This window comes from Notolepis coatsorum (genome assembly GCF_963971535.1).
Source record: "Notolepis coatsorum genome assembly, chromosome: 1".
In the NCBI taxonomy this organism is placed as follows: Eukaryota; Metazoa; Chordata; class Actinopteri; order Aulopiformes; family Paralepididae; genus Notolepis; species Notolepis coatsorum.
Genome location: NC_140165.1, coordinates 193,713,191 through 193,732,489, shown reverse-complemented (window position 1 = coordinate 193,732,489; position 19,299 = coordinate 193,713,191). Strand labels below are relative to the sequence as shown.

Here is a 19,299-nt window from a genome sequence, read left to right as displayed (position 1 = left end):
ACGCCGCAGCTCGGTATAGAAAATAAACAAACCCATTTCTAACCGGGTGCATTACTGGCCGAAGGCGTTAGAGGGCGGTATAATACCGTCTGCCAGCTTAGACACACTCAGAACAGTTTGCATAAGGTGCCCCGCTGAATTATGAATGGATATAGATAATAAAATAAATACCGTGACAGAAACGTAGATCTACGTTTCCGGCACGCAACGATCGGATGACAGAACCGTAGATCTACGTGAACGGCACTGAAAGTGTTAATAATAATAATTATAAAATGATTTTTTTCTGTTGTACCGAACCGTGACCCCAATACCGAGGTATGTACCGAACCGTGGCTTCTGTGTACCGTTACACCCCTAGTGTTCATATATAAGAGATAGTCAGGTCCAGAAATATTTGACAGCTCTTTGGACCTCATATTGAGAGTTAACAGCAGCAGATTCCAAATGCAAATACCACACTTGAAATTAACTCTAGACTTGCAGATGGACAATGAAGAACAACGTTTTTTAAGGCAAAGACGTGGAATGTTATGCTAAAGTCAATCATCTGACCTGAATCCAATTGAGCATGCATTTCACTTGCTGAAGGAAAAATGCCCCAAGAACAAGCAGGAACTGAAGACCATTGCATTAGGCCTGGCAGAGCATCATCAGGGACGAGTATTTAAAGTGACCATTTTATTTATGGATTGTTAGTTTGTCCAATTACTTTTGTGGTCCCTTAAAAAGGGGGGTGCACATGTAGGAACTATTGTAATTCCTACTGTTCACCTGATTTGGATGTGCACATCTTGTTTAATTTCAAGTCCATTGTGGTGGTGTACACAGTCAATGTCCAAATATTTCCGGACCGGACTGTATATTTTATATATCAACACATAGCAACTGTTGTTTCTTCTAACATGGAGGACATTAATCTAAACATGCTGTGAAAGGTCTCTGTTCAGAGACACAGAACCTAGAGCTTTGTACGTTAGTGTTATGACTGTTGTGCTGTTTTCCCATCTTCTCACATGAGAACAGAACTACAACGAGACGGAAAATATGACTGCATCCTCTGTGTGACAGGAAACAACAGGATTATGGGAAATGTAATTTAGAGAAACACCACTTCCATCTCCCTGGGACTCATTTTGTCCGTGAATGTGTGCGTGTGTTCTTCCAGGCTGTGATGGAGTTCCGTCACCCTGACGGCCGGCTGTTTCCCATGATTTTGCCAAGAAGAAGCCTCTTGGTGATGAGAGGAGAGAGCAGATACCTCTGGACACATGGGTGAGAGAGAGAGAGAGATAGAGAAATAGAGAGCGCAAAGGAGAGAGATAGAGATGGAGAGAGACACACACATGGGGAGAGAGATAGAGACAGAGAGAGATGGAGAGAGAGAGATAGAGACAGGGAGAGAGAGAGACATACAGAGAGACAGAGAGTTTAGACTTTTGATATTCTCTATTAAAACATCTAAAAAAAAATTGCCAGTAGAGACAAAAAACCTCACGGCATCTTCATAAAACCAACCTTCACACGCATGCATGCATGCACAGCGTGCTTTACACACAACCCCTTGAGGAAACACAAAACATTGTTGATTCTTTGGCATTGTAGGAAAACATGGGTAACATTTTCAGACACTCCACAAAAGGGGCCAGTCACTTAGCAACCATTTTGTAACTGAACCTAAACTGAACCTAAGCAAAACAGAATTGCTCCACCTGCCGGCCAAATCCTCCCCCCTGACCGACCTTTCCATCACAGTCGAGAATGCAGCTGTGACCGCGTCCCCGACCGCCAAGAACCTTGGTGTTGTCCTCGACGACCAGTTGAACTTCTCTGCTCACATCGCAGCGACAACCAGAACCTGCCGATTCCTCCTGAGCAACGTCAGAAGGATCCGCCCCTTCCTGACAAAAGAATCCACCCAACTCCTCGTCCAATCAACAGTCATCTCCCGCCTCGACTACTGCAACGCACTGCTCGCTGGCCTCCCGGCCACTGCCACTAAGCCTCTTCAACTCATTCAGAACGCAGCGGCCCGCCTGATCTCAAACCTACCGAAGTCAGCCCATGTCACCCACTTCTTAGTTTCAAGTTTCTTCAAGTTTCTTTAATAGTTGTCATACAGAAGTACAGAATACTTTTGTACAAAATGCTTCTTACTGTTGCGCTCCAGAGACTGTGCATGACAAGATAAGTATGAAATAAAAACATAGTAAAAATTAGAAGAAAAAAAAGAGGTCACAGTGTTCAGTTTAGACATATGTACAATGTTCGTAGACGTAGTTACCATACAATATACAATACTGTGCAGTGTACTAATATACAATACTATATAGTGCAAGGCATAAATGGACGAGGTGCAGTTTAGGTACAATTCACAGTAGGTGTACGAGTTGTAGTGCAAATCCTTTATCAATAAATATAAAGTGTAAGTGTGTTTGTGTGATCTAAAGTGTGGAGAGTGGGTGCTGCAGTGTGTTGTTTGTTTGAGTGAGTGTGTGTGTGCGTGTGGGTGTGTGTGCTGTGTGCATTTGATGGTTGTTGCATAGTGATTATTGTTCGTTTAGCGATTATTGTTCGTTTAGCAGCCTGATGGCCTGGGGATAGAAGCTCCTTCTGAGTCTTTCTGTGCTCGCCATAAGACTCCGGTATCGCTTGCCTGACGGCAGCAGTTCAAAGAGGCAGTTGTTCGGGTGGCTCGAGTCCTTAATAATTCTCTTAGCCTTCCCCTTGCACCGCTTGTTGTAAATGTTCTGGAGGGTGGGAAGCCCCCCTCTAATTGTGCGTTCGGCTGAACGTGTCACTCTTTGTAGTCTGCTACGGTCTTGTGCAGTGCTATTCCCAAACCAGGAGGTGATGTTGCCGGTCAGGATGCTCTCTATTGTACATGAGTAGAAGTTCCTAAGGATCTTCTGACTGACTTGGAACTTCCTTAGGCGCCTGAGGAAGTAGAGGCGTTGTCGTGCCTTCTTCACAACACTGTCAATGTGTGTGGTCCATGTCAAGTCCTCGGATATGTGGGCTCCGAGGTACTTGAAACTGTTCACTCTCTCAACTGGTGCCCCGTCGATGCTGAGGGGGCTGTAGTCCTTGACCCCCGACCTCCTGAAGTCCACAATCATCTCTTTTGTTTTGCTGACGTTCAGGGAGAGGCAGTTCTCCTGACACCACTGTGACAGGTTCTCTACCTCTTCCAGGTAGGCCCTTTCGTCGTTGGCAGAGATCAGGCCCACCACTACTGTGTCATCAGCAAATTTGATGATGGTGTTGTTGTTCCGCTGTGCTACGCAGTCATGTGTGTACAGGGAGTAGAGGAGGGGGCTCAGAACACAGCCCTGGGGGGCCCCTATGTTGAGCGTGATGGATGAGGAGGTGCAGTTGCCGGCTCTTACCACCTGGGGTCTGCCCGTCAGGAAGTCCAGGACCCACTGGCACAGGTCATAGTTCAAGCCCAGGTCCCTGAGCTTGGCTATGAGTTTGGAGGGGACTATGGTATTGAATGCTGAGCTGTAGTCGATGAACAGCATTCTCACATAGTTCCCCTTCCTCTTGTCCAGATGTGATGCTGCTGTGTGCAGCACATGGGCTATGGCGTCCTCCGTGGACCTGTTGGGGCGATATGCAAATTGCAGAGGGTCCAGGTTGATGGGGAGGGAGGAACAGATGTAGCCCTTCACTAGCTTCTCAAAGCACTTCATGGCTATGGAGGTGAGGGCTACAGGGCGGTAGTCGTTGAGGCAAGCGGGCGTAGATTTTTTGGGTACAGGGATGATGGTGGACTTCTTCAGACAGGTGGGGATGACGGCCTGTTCCAAGGACAGGTTGAAGATGTCAGTGAATACCGGGGCCAGTTGGTCGGCACAGACTTTTAGGACGCGGCCGGGGATGCCGTCCGGTCCTGCTGCCTTCCTGATATCCACTTTTTTAAAGATCCGTCTCACCTCATGCTCTGTTACCCTGAACACTGAGTCTCCATCAGCAGACCCCCCCCCCCCCATTGCCGTGGTTTGTAGGCTGGTGTTGTTATTCACAGCCTCAAACCTCGCATAGAAGGAGTTGAGATCATTTGCTAAGGAGATGTCACTGTTCAGTTTGAGGGGGGTTCCTTTGTAGTCTGTCATTGTTCTGAGGCCCTGCCACATGCCTCTAGAGTCAGCCTGTTCAAACTGAAGTTCAACTTTATCCCTGTAACGCCGTTTTGCCTCTATTACTGCTCTCCTGACGTTGTATCTTGCCATCTTGTGTTCTTCCATGTTGCCTGTCACCAGCCCGGTGTTGTATGCTGATGTGCGCACTTTCAGAGCCTCACGGACGGATTTGTCTACCCAGGGCTTTTGGTTTGGGTAGATATTAATTTTGGTGGTGGGGATTATTACTTCTACCTGAGTACAGACATAGTCAATCACCGTTTCGGTGTATTCGTTAATATTGGCTGTGTTATCACGGAGTACACTCCATTCTGTGCTTCCCAGCACTGCTTGGAGTGACTCTACTGACGTCACGGTCCAACGCTTAACCTCTCGCGAGACCACCGGCGTTCGCTTGAGACACTGTTTGTACTTAGGCAAAAGAAAAATTGCGGCGTGATCGCTTTTACCGAATGGACTAAGAGCCTGTGACTTGTACCCATTCTTAAATTGCGAGTATACATGGTCTAATATGTTCTCGCCTCTGGTGGGACAGGTCACATGCTGATAGAAATTCGGCAGCACCTTTTTAAGACGCGCGCTGTTGAAATCCCCCAAGACCAAAATGGCCGCGTCAACGTTAGCTGCCTGGAGTTTGTTTACCTCGTCGTGAAGTTTTGAAAGTGCGACCTCAGTGTTCGCGTGTGGTGGAATGTACACTCCGATGAGGATGATGGACGTTAACTCTCTTGGGAGGAAGAAGGGTCGACATTTTATCGTGATAAACTCCAGGTCTGGGGAGCAGTGGTTAGACATTTCCTTTGTGTTGCCTAAATCGCACCACTCCTTGTTTATCATGAAGGCAATGCCGCCTCCTTTCTTCTTTAGTGACTCTAATGCCGTCCGGTCTTTTCGTAGAACGAAGAAGTGGTCTGCCGGTTCTATTGCATGATTCGGGACATCTGGACTCAGCCAAGTTTCTGTGAAACAGAGGACGTTACAATCCCGAATGTCCCTCTGGAATTGGATCCTTGCTCTGATGTCGTCCAATTTGTTTCCTATCGATTGCACATTGGCCAACAATATGCTGGGCAATGTGGTTCTGTGTCGTTTGGACCTCAGTCTGTTCCGGACCCCGGCTCTCTTTCCTCGTCTTCGCGGCGGCTTTTTGTCTTGTCCGTGGCCGGCATAACAAAGGATCTCGGTGGGCCATTTCTGCTGTTCAGCGATCCGATCCAGAGAGCAATCCAAACGGTAAGTTTTTCTTAATCCAATGTCAATGATTGACTGACGGTCATACACATATAATGCACCAACAGTTGGTGCAAATAAAACTCCTAATACTATAAAAATTAACAAAATAATAATAATAAAGCACAGTCTCGTCGGAGCGATCAGAAAGGCAGCCATCGCAGCAGCGCCAGTTTGCGTGACCTGCACTGGCTCCCCATTGCTGCACGAATCCGCTTCAAGGCCCTCGACCTAGCATACCGTGCGGCAAAGGGAACTGCTCCCGCCTACCTCCGGTCAATGGTCTCTAACTACACACCCTCAAGACCCCTACGCTCTGCTTCTTCTGGCCGCCTCAGACCTACTCCTATCCAAGCTCCGGGAGGGTCATCAAAGAGAAGTCGCCTATTCTCAGTCCTTGCCCCACAATGGTGGAATGAACTACCCACCCCAGTTAGGACAGCCGAAACACGTCCAATCTTTCGCCGTCGACTAAAGACGCACTTCTTCAACCATTATCTGAATTAAAAAAAAAAAAAAAAAATTATCTAACCCTAACTAACCATACTGTCATGCACTTGTCCTAATAAACGAACCTACACTGTAGCACTCAACACTTTGACGAACATTGTTACTCAGCTGATAGAGTTGTGCCCTTCCTGATGGCTTGTCGTACAGAACTTGTAAGTCGCTTTGGATAAAAGCGTCAGCTAAATGACTAAATGTAAAATGTAAATGTAGTCTGCCGAAAGAATCGCTACAGCTCTCAGTTCATTTAGGTCCCCCTTCTTCGGCAGGAGAGCCAGAACTGCCCGCTGGCAGCTCAGTAGCAGCTGCCCCACCTCAATGCATTCATGCAAGACACAAAAGAGGTCCTGTCCAATAGTGTCCCAGAACGCTTTGTAAAAATCCACAGGCAACATCAACCTCTGCTGTATTCTTTTTTTTTAAACTTAAATTTTTTTATTAACATTTATAGACAAACAGCACTTACAGCATACCTACAATGACATCAACAACAGTACATCCACTTGGGCCCCTTGAATTCGGCCGCGCTCAGCCTCCCAGACCTCCATGAGAGGGCCCCCCCCCCCCCTCCCACCATCTACCCCCAGAAACAGGGCTCCTCCACATCCCAGGGCCGTCTCACGCGTGGCCGAGTATTCAGCGACACGGGTACCTTGAATTTGGTTGGGCCAGGCCCAGTAGAGGGGCGGGGGGTGGTACCCCCCCCCCCCCCCCACCGAGCCAAGCCCGCTACCTCCCATGCCACCCAGCACCCCACCCCACGGCCGACGACCCCACAACATCCAAGACTTTGGTCAGTGTGTATGACCTCAGTGCTCGAGTCCTGCTTGGTGTGTGAAACCTCGTTATTCAAGTTCTGGCTGGTCCAGTTGGTCTCGGTGCTCGGATCTCGGTTGGTGTGTGTGGCCTCCGTGTTTGCATCTTGGCCGGCCCGGGCGACCTCCGCGCCTGCATCTCGTGTGCGGATGGTCCGGCCGACCTGGGTGCCAGAGTCCTGGTTGATCCGGTTGTATCCAGCGCCTCCCCGTCCCTCCCCTGGGGGCCGTCCGTTTCACCTCTCCCGAACCAGCTTGTATCACTTGCTGCGCCGTATTCCTCGTGTTAGCTTCCATGTTAGCTTGCATCTCCTTCTCCAGCCAGGCCCCGCTGCGGTCCAACACCACGTTAGCTTGTATCCCCCGCTGCGTCATATTCCTCATGTTGACTTCCATGTTAGCTTGCAGCTCCTTCTCCAGCCAGGCCCCGCTGCGGTCCAACACCACGTTAGCTTGTATCCCCCGCTGCGTCATATTCCTCGTGTTGACTTCCATGTTAGCTTGCAGCTCCTTCTCCAGCCAGGCCTCGCTGCGGTCCAACACCACGTTAGCTTGTATCCCCCGCTGCATCGTATTCCTCGTGTTGACTTCCATGTTAGCTTGCAGCTCCCTCTCCAGCCAGGCCTCGCTGCGGTCCAACACCCCGTTAGCTTGTATCCCCCGCTGCGTCGTATTCACCATGTTAGCTTCCATGTTAGCTTGCAGCTCCCTCTCCAGCCAGGCCCGCGTGCCAGCTTGGATAGCCCGTATGTTAGCTTGGAAAGCTTGGTTAGCTAGCTCGTTAGCCCGTGTGCTAGCCCGCATGTCCTGGGCGATCTGCAGGATGTTAGCCTGTATGTTAGCCTGTATGCTAGCCTGCATGCTAGCTGCCCACTGCGGCATGCTAGTCTGAATCATCTCCAGCGCCACCATTTGTACTCCTTCTGGGGTCGCTTTTCTCTCGCCTTTTCTTGTGTTCAACCCTCCTCCTCTCTTATATCCTTGAATTGTCACTTTTTATTTCGCTTTGAATTATTTTACTTCCTTTTCTTGATATTCACCGACCGGGAGCTCTTTCATGTGGCTGTTCACCAGAACGTCGCAAACCGGAACCCTCTGCTGTATTCTTACTCTTCTGCTGCGCAGAACCGGGTTCTTATACCCAAGAGCAATCAGTCTGAATCCACTTGCAAACCTCCCGAAGTTCCCTCGACAGAACCTCGTCTTTAACACATTGAGTGCCACGCCCCTTTGACCATATATGGGCTAGTGCCAGTAAGGAAGTCAATGGGAGGTCGGGGAAATTTGCGAAGGCTTAAACTATATCTTAAATTATGGCTATTGGTCTAAAACACCCCTTGCTTATCAATGACTTGCTTGCAGTCAACATGTACGAAACGGATTGTTTTTTCATTGGTACATTTTCGTTTTATACCGTTTTGAATACGAGTATAGTTTTAGTTCTAGTAATTCCAGAGAAATTCCGCGATAATAGCTCTTTAGTGGAATACACAAAACATGTTGTCATTTTCCGGCTGATTTATGAATCGTTTTCAAATAAACGCTAGATTATCGATAGTATATGTGTACTTATGCACGCTAGAGAAGCGGGCTGAAAAATCTATTATCCATGACCTGGTCAGCGTTAACGTCATACACACACACAGACACGCTGCGATGGCTGAGAAAAAAACATCTGATTAACCCAATACTGGTAAAATAGTCCTTACCTCACATCAGATGTTCTGCAAAAAGATTAATCCAATTCCTGATCGCCATTCCAAATATTGATCGCGTTTATTGATCCAACGTTATAGTTCAAAACACATAATCGAAAGCTGCTCCCAGCCTCCCCAGTGAATGTGGTAACAGATACTGCTTGCCAGAGAAAGGAAAACCCCGGACCGGACTTTTTTTCTGATGCACATGCCCACCCAATCCAATCCAATGATGTGCCATACCATCCGGGAGACGATAGGCGGCGGTATTTGCCCTTTTCGAGTTCAGACCCATTCCCAATGATAACCTCAGGCTGGATGGATGAAAAATTTATGGATATTGCTAATAAAAGCAAAAACGAGAAAAAGACGAGAAAACTCGTCATTGGCACTCAACGCATGGCGAGTTAACACGACTAATCTCGTCATTGGCACTCAATGTGTTAATATACAGGGGTACGTTAGACACAACTACCCTCGTAGCGGGTGCTGACAGAGGCGATGCAGCCACAAGAACATCCTTCACCCAAATTCCACTGGCTATCACTTTGCGTACCAAACTTTCCTTCTTCAGAAACACCACACAGCTTTATTCATCCTTAATGCATAAACAAGATTTTCAAATCAACAGCCTTCAAAACATCTTTCACTGTATCATTGCTCTCAGGTACACACCTCACTCCAGTGACACATACTCCACTCCTCCTGACTGCGAGGCCATGCTACTCGCAAAACATTTTAACCCTTGTGCATGCCTAACAATGGGGGGAGCTCACTGGGCTTAAGAGAGGAAAAGATACATCATGTTTAAAGCCAAATAATTTTAACTGTTTACTATTTAAAAAAAAAAATTTTACCCATGTTTAACATTCATAGCCTATTCTCAAGATATCTGTAAAAAATTACACATATTTTCGAATTTTAACCACTTAAATTAGTGTTTGTTTGATACCACGTCAGTTTTTATTGAAAAAACCCTGATAAACCGCCATATTCACCATATATCTATTATTTTTTTCCAATACTTTACAGCATATCAAAACGGGACAAAATACCTGTGAATAAGAATCTGCCATTATAAAAAAGAAAGGTAGACTATTTCGGTCAGAAATAGCGGTCAGAAATAGCCGTTAGTAAGCGTTAGTAAGCACCGGTTAGTACTAATCTATTACTAAAAGGTATGTATTGTATGTATTTTGAATGCCTGGTGTAATTATTCTGTTTATTTATCGATATATGATGTGAAAATTAGAGATTAGAGATAAAAAAAAAAAAAAATTAGACTTGCGGTTTTATGGCGGTTTTATAGCGGTTTTATTAACATGGAAGTGGATGGGAGTAGAAAAAGGGACTAGGGGTGAACAAGTCACTAAATCTGTAACTATTTTTCTAGAGTGTTTCATGTTATAAGCTTTTCACACAATGAACATATATGTAAAATTAAGATATTTACCCAATTTCATGAAATAATAATAAACACAGACACCGCTGTGCTCACACACACACTCAAAATATTTCAAAAAAGTAGAAAAAGACCCCAGGGGTGCACAAGGGGAAAACTCCAACATTTTGGGAAATTAGCTTATTTAACATCTTCCCTGGAGTTAGACAAGAAGATACATACCTTTTTTGTCTCTCTGCATCAGAGCATGTGAGCGGCGCGGAGTGGCCGAGAAATCCGCTCTTCGCTATGCACGGCTTAGTTCCGCTCTCATTCGCTCATGTTGTCCCCCCCCCCCCCCAAGCCACTCCACGCTAGCTCACCGCTCATCTTCATTTGCGCATCAAGCGCTCAGCGCTCTGGCCCGCTCAGCAGAATATATTTTTTTTGGATCATGATGTAAATTAGCTTGATTTGACCAAACTACAACAGTCTGCACCCCCTGGGCCTCTTAACACTTTGGATGCCACGCCGTGTTTTCCTTTTTACCCCCTTGATGCCCAAACCCACTCCAATGTTAACTTAATATTGCCTAATCTATGTTTTAAATTATGGCTATGTGTCTAATCTGCCCGTCGCTTATCAAAGACTCATTTTCCAGTCAACATTGTCAAGGCAGATTGTTTTTGTATCGCTTCATTTCCGTTTGATAGCATTTTGAAAATCACTAGTTTTCACGGAAAAAACAACCCTATGATGATAATCGTCTTTTACTGGAATATTCCAGAACGTTGTCATTTGTCGGCCTATTTATGAATCGTTTTCAAATAAACGCTAGATGATCGATAGTATATGTGTGCGCACGCACGCTCGTGCCGCACGCTGATAATCGCTGCTCTTATTTCCTGATGGCTTTTACAGTGAAACAGCAATATCACATATAGTGGAAACGCTTATATCTCCGTGAAAACGAGTCTGATTATCTGATAACATAGATTCCTTACCTGACATCAGATGGTATCCAAATGGTATATTCCAATTCCTGATCACCATTAGAAAAAATCGATAATTGTATTGATCCACCATGTGTACAGTATAACACATAATCGCCGCGGCTCCAGAATGAACTCTGGTAACCCCGGCTGCATCAGTGAGACGTAGGCCTGCCGCGATAAGCAATAAATCGATTAATTGCCGCGATAATTAAAATGAATGCAATGATTTTGACGGGCGCGATTAATTGCTATTTGCGCGTTTGTTTTAATGAGGCGGACCCAGTGCCCCTTGTCAGTCACTGTCCGTGTTGGGAGGCGGGCCGCTGGCTTTACTACAGAGCACAGCACAGGAGCTCCGTGGGGCTAACGTTACCCCTCATTGTGTCTATTCTACTAGCATTAACGTTACTCATACAAACAGAGTAAACACAGTTTTCAATCAATCAATAACAACATTAACGAGACCCTCGTTGTGTAGGGGTGGGACGATACATCGATCCAGATCGATACATCGATGTAATTATCAACAATCGAATCGGATCGATGCAATGTAATAAGATCGATTCATATCGATACTCTTATTTTGAAAATCCTGTGGCGAGTCTCATATCCGCCCAAGAACAACAGCAGTAGCTCCGTGTGTGTAGACGTTACAGCATAGCATTCTCCCTTTCTGTGTGTGTGTGTGCGCGCGTCTTTGGAAAGACCAGATGAGGTCAGAGGAGTTTGATGTTTAAATGTTATTTAAACATAAACAATATAATACATAATAAATGTAGGCCTATACATGATCATGCAACATCAACAAATTGTTGTAGGAACGGTTTGGGAGAGGGAGGTAGGGAGGGGTTTTAGGTTGAGTTTTGAGTTCCAAAAAATGGAGCTTAAAGTTTAAAGCTCAATATATCAAAACGTGGCACTTTACAGTGAACAGGAGGTCTATTTGTATTAAAAACAATAGATTGATTTTCCTTTAAATGTCTGGAAGAGCTCAAAAATACAAATGTCAAATGATATTTTCGTTACCTTTTTTTAGTTGATCTAAATGTTACTGATTGTGTTAAATGGGCATATGATATCATCTCATATCGATTGCAGGCACCTGAATAATCTAATCGTATTGTATCGTGAGAGACTTTGTGATATCGGCAAATATCGTATCGTTGTCCAAAGAATCGATATCGTATCGTATCATGATGAAATTGGTGATTCCCACCCCTATCGTTGTGTCTATTCTGCTAACGCTAACGTTACCTCTCATTGTGTCTATTCTACAAGCGTTAACGTTAGCTGTAACGTTACCAGTCGCGTCTATTTGCTAACGTTAGCATTAGGTAATAACCGGTTTAAAATGGATGGTGATTACCTCACGTTGTGTCTATTCTACTAGCATTAACGTTACTCATACAAACAATCAATAGCGAGTTATATTGATCACGCTATGTACGATAGCCATGCTAAAACGCTAGCACAACATTAGCACCTAACCTAACAACAAGCCTTAACAAGTCAGCGATCTTTTTGCGAGACTAAACTCTCCGCTCGGTGGCAAATTGTGTTGATGTCGGTTTTGTTTAATCAATAAATGAGGCAGAATACACAGTGACTGTATCCTTTGTTTATTGCACTTGTGCCTGCTGCAAACATAATGATTATGAAATCCTAGAGACGCGTCTCTATTCTGACCAATCAGTGGTCTGCAGTGTTTCACGTGACTTTTCTGGTACCCAAAGTACCTGATAATCGCAACAATACTTCCGGTCCGGTCGGTGGGCTTCAAAATAAAAGTCTAAAACACCGGAAAAGACGGAGCGGTGGGCTTCAAAATAAAAGTTTTGGGAAATAAATTTCTCCAAAAAAAATATTCTCTAACCGGTCGCAATAATATCGCTTATCGCGATATTTTCGGGGGCAATTAATCGCCCAGCAAAATGTGTTATCGTGGCAGGCCTAGTGAGACGTAAAATGTGGAGTCAGAAATCCTTTATCCCATTCACTTTCATTGAGTCCAATCCAAAAGGGTGATTTACCATCTGGGAGACGATAGGGGGCGCTTTTTTCCACATCTGAGAGCCTGGGGTGACTGGATATCCAACGGTAGGCTCGCTTGATGCAATATGATTTCAGATCGCTAATAAAAAAATAAATAAAAAAAAAAACGAGAAATCTCGTGATGGGCATTCAACGGAAATCTCGGGCGTGGCAACAAGTGTTAACAATTGTTTGTATTGAGCCGTATTGTATTCTACCCATTCTGAAATCTGTTAAATAACGTTTGCAACCATTCTGCTAGCTTCACTATGCTAATGTGGCTAGCCTAGCCGCAATGCTACGCTTTTATACTGGCAGATCCCATTCACGTTAGCATGTAAGCTAACAACGTCAGCGCTCTTTTTGTGAGACTAAACTCTCCGCTCTAGCTTGATTTGACCAAACTACAACAGTCTGCATCCCCTTAACAATTGTTTGTATTGAGCCGTATTGTATTATACCCATTCTGAAATCTGTTAAATAATGTTTGCAACCATTCTACTAGCTTCACTATGCTAATGTAGCTAGCCTAGCCGCAATGCTAAGCTTTTATACTGGCAGATCCCATTCACGTTAGCATGTAAGCTAACAACGTCAGCGCTCTTTTTGTGAGACTAAACTCTCCGCTCTTGGTGGTACATTGTGTTGATGTTGGTTTCGTTTCATCAATAAATGAGGCAGAACACAGTGAATGTATCCTTTTTTTATTGCACTTTGTTTGTTTCTTGCTGAAAATAAATGTTGCTAAATACTAGTTCACCCGAGTCCCGAGGTGATTTAAAGATGGCGGATTTCATTTCTGTTCAGGATGTGTAGTGAGCGCGTTCACCCTTCTGATTGGTTGAAAATGGCCTTCATGTTTGAACTACATCGCCACCTATTGCTTTGGCATTGTACTACATGTATATTACGTCTATTACGTTTAAACCACTGTGTGATCGTGTGCACTGAGCGGCTCGGAGCGGCTGGGAGCGGAGGAGAGCTCTTGCTCCGGAGTCACTCTGACCCATTTTAAAGCCCACTCCACGCTCACTTCAAAATCCACCGCTCGCGCTCCGCTCACATGCTCTGCTCTGCATGCATTAGGTTTAGGGAACGCCAGCACCGTTAGCGTAGCTTAGCTTCATCACTGGAAGTGGGTCAGACCTTTACCCTGAAGTCCCCTACAGTCACGAAATACACTCCAAATACAACTCCAAAACTTTCCTGTAAACATGTTGTGACCTGTGTATTTACCACGTGGAGAAATACAAAATTATTGAATTCGACATTTACGTTTTCTAAGCAGATATACTCGGAACAATCTTTTGCCAAACCACTCCTCTCTGGGCTCAGTGATTTCACGTCACCAGTGCTACTTTCTAACGTGAGGCCAGTGTTTGTTTACATTTTCATTTCATTCAAAGGATCCTAACCGATTGAAGTTATTATGGATACCATGACTGTGGTAAGTTTTAAGGGGCTAGCGTTACACAATAAATGAGTTATAATAATACCACGAGTGTGGATTCACTCACCCAAACCCTGTAGCCATGCATCGCAGTCACGAAAGGGGCTAACTAGGTCGATAGTCCAGCAACGTTATGTCCTATTCATCAATCTCACAATATTCGCTAACGTTAGACAGATGGAATACAGCCTTCCATCTAAAAACATAAATGAAAACTTACCACAGTCATGGTATCCATAATAACTTCAATCGGTTCGGATCCTTTGAATGAAATGAAAATGTAAACAAACACTGGCCTCACGTTAGAAAGTAGCACCGGTGACGTGAAATCACTTAAAAAAAAATCTTAAAAAAAATTAAATAAAAATAAATATTTTATTCAACTTCAGCCCTGATCATAACACCACATATTAATTTTATAATTCTAACCCTTTAAATGCCAGTGTGTGTGATGGCATATATTTGCAATATATCAAATGCAAATTATATTTTTCTGGGGGGGATTATTACAGGCTAGCATGTGTCAATGATTAGCAACAACACTAATTTTGATGGATTTTTTGTTTTTTGTAAGGGTCCTGCCTCCACCAATCACATGCGGCTCCCTTTGTGTGTGTGTGTGAGCGAGAGAGAGAGAGATAGTTCTCCAACTTGTGTGAGTTGCAGTGATCTCCTGGTTGTTCCCCACCTAGGTTATCTAACTATTGCGCCGCTGCAACTAGAAACACTGGCCTGGCCTGCTTCTAAGTTCAGTGGCCTGATTGCATAAAAAAATAAAAATAAAAATTATTTCGAAATCGTTTTTTTATTTTATTTTTTATCATCTGGCGACCCCCCCACGGCGGCTCGCGACCCCTAGACCACTTTGGGAACCACTGCACTACTACACTGAGGTTTTATTTACTATGTTTGAATGCAGTACGTAGAGACAGTTTTCCCTCATCCTCTTCCTCCTCTCAGTACGTAGAGACAGTTTTACCTCATCCTCATCCTCTTCCTCCTCTCAGGATTACTCCCAGGAAGTTTGACATGGTGCCATCTTGCGACCCACAATTCCCTGCTGCGTTGTCTCACCTTGATAATCATAGCAACCTCACCCTGAGCAAGAGGGATACCAGGACATCCTTCACCTTCCGCAAGATTAGACACACACCCTGCGACTGTGGTGAGACAGGCTCTATGTTATTATGTTATAGATCAGACTGAGGTGAGACAGGCTCTATGTTATTATGTTATAGATTAGACTGAGGTGAGACAGGCTCTATGTTATAGATCAGACTGGTGAGACAGGCTCTATGTTATTATGTTATTGATCAGACTGAGGTGAGACAGGCTCTATGTTATTATGTTATAGATCAGACTGAGGTGAGACAGGCTCTATGTTATAGATCAGACTGGTGAGACAGGCTGTGTGTGTGTCAGCGTTTCCGTTAGCCGGTAATTACCGGTATTTGACCGGCAAAATCTGTTGAAGTCCGACATATTTAATCTCTCCGGTCTTAATGTCCGGTGAAAATAATTCCCTGAGTCTAAGCACAATTTGATTATTTGAATTGTATTAAAATAGGCTAAAATTAAATAGCCTATGCGATGAACGAAACAATCATTACATTTGTTTCATCGTTGCTTCTAATAATGACAACGACGTTGTCAGCGAGAGCTTAGTGCTGGGTGTGCGAATGCATGTGAAGCTGCAGAGCCGGAGCGCCTGTAGCTGTTCCGCAACCGTTCCTATTTCCGGGGTAGGCCTGATTGGCCCCGACAGGCACGTGACCCGCCGCGGCCACGCCCCGCGGCAGCCCCAGGACGCGGCAACGAGGCTGCTGTGGTTCACAGGCGCTTTCCGCCTTCAACGCCGCCCGCAGCATTAGGAAGGAGTTCGCGGCGCCTTTCACATCGCAGTGCAATAATATATATACTAATATACAATACGGCTCACTTTTCCCACTTCAATGACAGAGCCGCTGTTTAATAATATTGTCCCGGCGGAGCTCCGTCGCGGCAGCATTATGTAGCAGTAATCCCCCCTTTTTTACCATCGACTAACTAGCTCAATTGGTAACGCTGCTTGGCTGTGGATCCTATGGTCCGTTTGTGACAAGTTCGATTCCCTTAATTTTTTTTATTTTTTTTTTTAACGTGCATTGCACTATAGCGTATTGTATATTGTATGGTACAGAGGTAGAATTTACAGTAAGGTGTATACGTTGCAGTGCAAATGCTTCTTACTGTTGCGCTCCAGAGACCGTTACTGTACCATACAATATACAATACGCTATAGTGCAAAGCAGAAATGGGATGAGGTACAATTTACAGTAAGGTGTATGCGTTGCAGTGCAAATGCTTCTTACTGTTGCGCTCCAGAGACCGTTACTGTACCATACAATATACAATACGCTATAGTGCAATGCACGTTAAAAAAAAAAAAAAAAAAAAAAAGATTTAAAGGGGAACTCCAACATTTTGGGAAATTAGCTTATTTAACATCTTCCCTGGAGTTAGACAAGAAGATACATACCTTTTTTGTCTCTGTGCGTGCATTTTAGCTTTGGGAATAGACGCTCCGTTAGCATAGCTTAGCTTCATCACTGGAAGTGAGGCAGGACAGTAGCCTTACAGTGCCTTACAGTGTATTGCAAGGTCTGACATTGACCAAATTTGATATGCATGACCTTGGTGGGCTCTAGGTCAACTCCTGAAAAGGGGGTCAATGTCAGACCTTGCAATCAAAAGTTAGGGGGCACACTGAAATTATGGCAAGGGTTATTAGCCCCCTAACTTTTGATTGCAAAGTGTGTGTGTGTGTGTGTATGTGAGAGAGAGAGTCTTGTGTGTGTGTGTGATGTCTGTGTGTTGTCTATGTGAGTGTGAGTCATATTTAATGTGTGTTATCTCGCAGACTTCCCCTCAGCCTGTGACAGTCAGGGCGGGGCTTCTGTCTCATCCCCCCACCCCCCGTCTCCACCCTCCCTCCCATGTTGCCATGCCGATGCGGCACGTCTGGAGGAGCGCTACGTGCACCGTGTCTACGACACCATCGCCTCTCACTTCAGCAGCACCCGCCACTCCCCCTGGCCCCGCGTATGTCACTTCCTGTCCTCGCTCACACCAGGAAGTGTGCTTGCCGATGTGGGCTGTGGCAACGGGAAATACCTTGCCATCAACCAGGAAGTGTTTACAGTAAGTTATGGGTAGGTAGTGGTTAAGTTAAGGGTAGGTAGTGGTTTAGTTAAGGGTAGGTAGTGGTTTAGTTGAGGGTAGGTAGTGGTTAAGTTATGGGTAGGTAGTAGTTTAGTTGAGGGTAGGTAGTGGTTTAGTTAAGGGTAGGTAGTGGGTTAGTTGAGGGTAGGTAGTGGTTTAGTTAAGGGTAGGTAGTGGTTTAGTTGAGGGTGGGTTAGTTGAGGGTAGGTAGTGGTTAAGTTAAGGGTAGGTAGTAGTTTAGTTGAGGGTAGGTAGTGGTTTAGTTAAGGGTAGGTAGTGGTTTAGTTAAGGGTAGGTAGTGGTTTAGTTAAGGGTCGGTAGTGGTTTAGTTGAGGGTAGGTAGTGGTTTAGTTAAGGGTAGGTAGTAGTTAAGTTAAGGGTAGGTAGTGGTTTAGTTGAGGGTAGGTAGTAGTTAAGTTGAGGGTAGGTAGTGGTTAAGTTAAGGGTAGGTAGTAGTTTAGTTGAGGGTAGGTAGTGGTTTAGTTAAGGGTAGGTAGTGGTTTAGTTAAGGGTAGGTAGTGGGTTAGTTGAGGGTAGGTAGTAGTTAAGTTGAGGGTAGGTAGTGGTTAAGTTAAGGGTAGGTAGTAGTTTAGTTGAGGGTAGGTAGTGGTTTAGTTAAGGGTAGGTAGTGGTTTAGTTAAGGGTAGGTAGTGGTTTAGTTAAGGGTATGTAGTGGTTTAGTTGAGGATAGGTAGTGGTTAAGTTAAGGGTAGGTAGTAGTTTAGTTAAGGGTAGGTAGCGGTTAAGTTAAGGGTAGGTAGTAGTTTAGTTAAGGGTAGTTTAGTTAAGGGTAGTTTAGTTAAGGGTAGGTAGTAGTTTAGTTAAGGGTAGGGAGTGGTTTACTTAAGGGTAGATAGTAGTTTAGTTAAGGGTAGATAGTAGTTTAGTTAAGGGTAGGTAGTAGTTTAATTAAGGGTAGGTAGTAGTTAAGTTAAGGGTAGTTAATGGTTTAGTTAAGGGTAGGTAGTGGTTTAGTTGAGGGTAGGTAGTAGTTTAGTTAAAGGGGAACTCCAACATTTTGGGAAATTAGCTTATTTAACATCTTCCCTGGAGTTAGACAAGAAGATACATACCTTTTTTGTCTCTGTGCGTGCATTTTAGCTTTGGGAATAGACGCTCCGTTAGCATAGCTTAGCTTCATCACTGGAAGTGAGGCAGGATAGTAGCCTTACAGTGTATTGCAAGGTCTGACATTGACCAAACTTGATATGCATGACCTTGGTGGGCTCTAGGTCAACTCCTGAAAAGGGGGTCAATGTCAGACTTTGCAATCAAAAGTTAGGGGGCTAATAACCCTTGCCATAATTTCAGTGCGCCCCCTAACTTTTGATTGCAAGGTCTGACATTGACCCCCTTTTCAGGAGTTGACCTAGAGCCCACCAAGGTCATGCATATCAAATTTGGTCAATGTCAGACCTTGCAATACACTGTAAGGCACTGTAAGGCTACTATCCTGCCTCACTTCCAGTGATGAAGCTAAGCTATGCTAACGGAGCGTCTATTCCCAAAGCTAAAATGCACGCACAGAGACAAAAAAGGTATGTATCTTCTTGTCTAACTCCAGGGAAGATGTTAAATAAGCTAATTTCCCAAAATGTTGGAGTTCCCCTTTAAGGGCATGTAGTGGTTTAGTTAAGGGTGGGTAGTGGGTTAGTTAAGGGTAGTTAATGGTTTAGTTAAGGGTAGGTAGTAGTTAAGTTAAGGGTAGGTAGTAGTTAAGTTAAGGGTAGGTAGTGGTTTAGTTGAGGGTAGGTAGTAGTTAAGTTGAGGGTAGGTAGTGGTTAAGTTAAGGGTAGGTAGTAGTTTAGTTGAGGGTAGGTAGTGGTTTAGTTAAGGGTAGGTAGTGG

At 44.7% G+C, this 19,299-nt stretch overlaps 1 protein-coding gene across 1 annotated transcript in view; it reads left to right on the top strand.

Moving 5' to 3' along the window:
* The window catches only part of alkbh8 (alkB homolog 8, tRNA methyltransferase), a gene marked incomplete at its 5' end in the record, with an annotated part of 63,139 nt that overhangs the window by 22,525 nt on the left and 21,315 nt on the right, over positions 1-19,299 (top strand). The window contains 3 exons of the mRNA XM_084322018.1: positions 1,169-1,275; positions 15,259-15,416; positions 17,151-17,431. Coding sequence (XP_084178144.1) covers positions 1,169-1,275; positions 15,259-15,416; positions 17,151-17,431 — 546 coding nt within the window. The remainder of the gene's footprint in view (positions 1-1,168; positions 1,276-15,258; positions 15,417-17,150; positions 17,432-19,299) is intronic.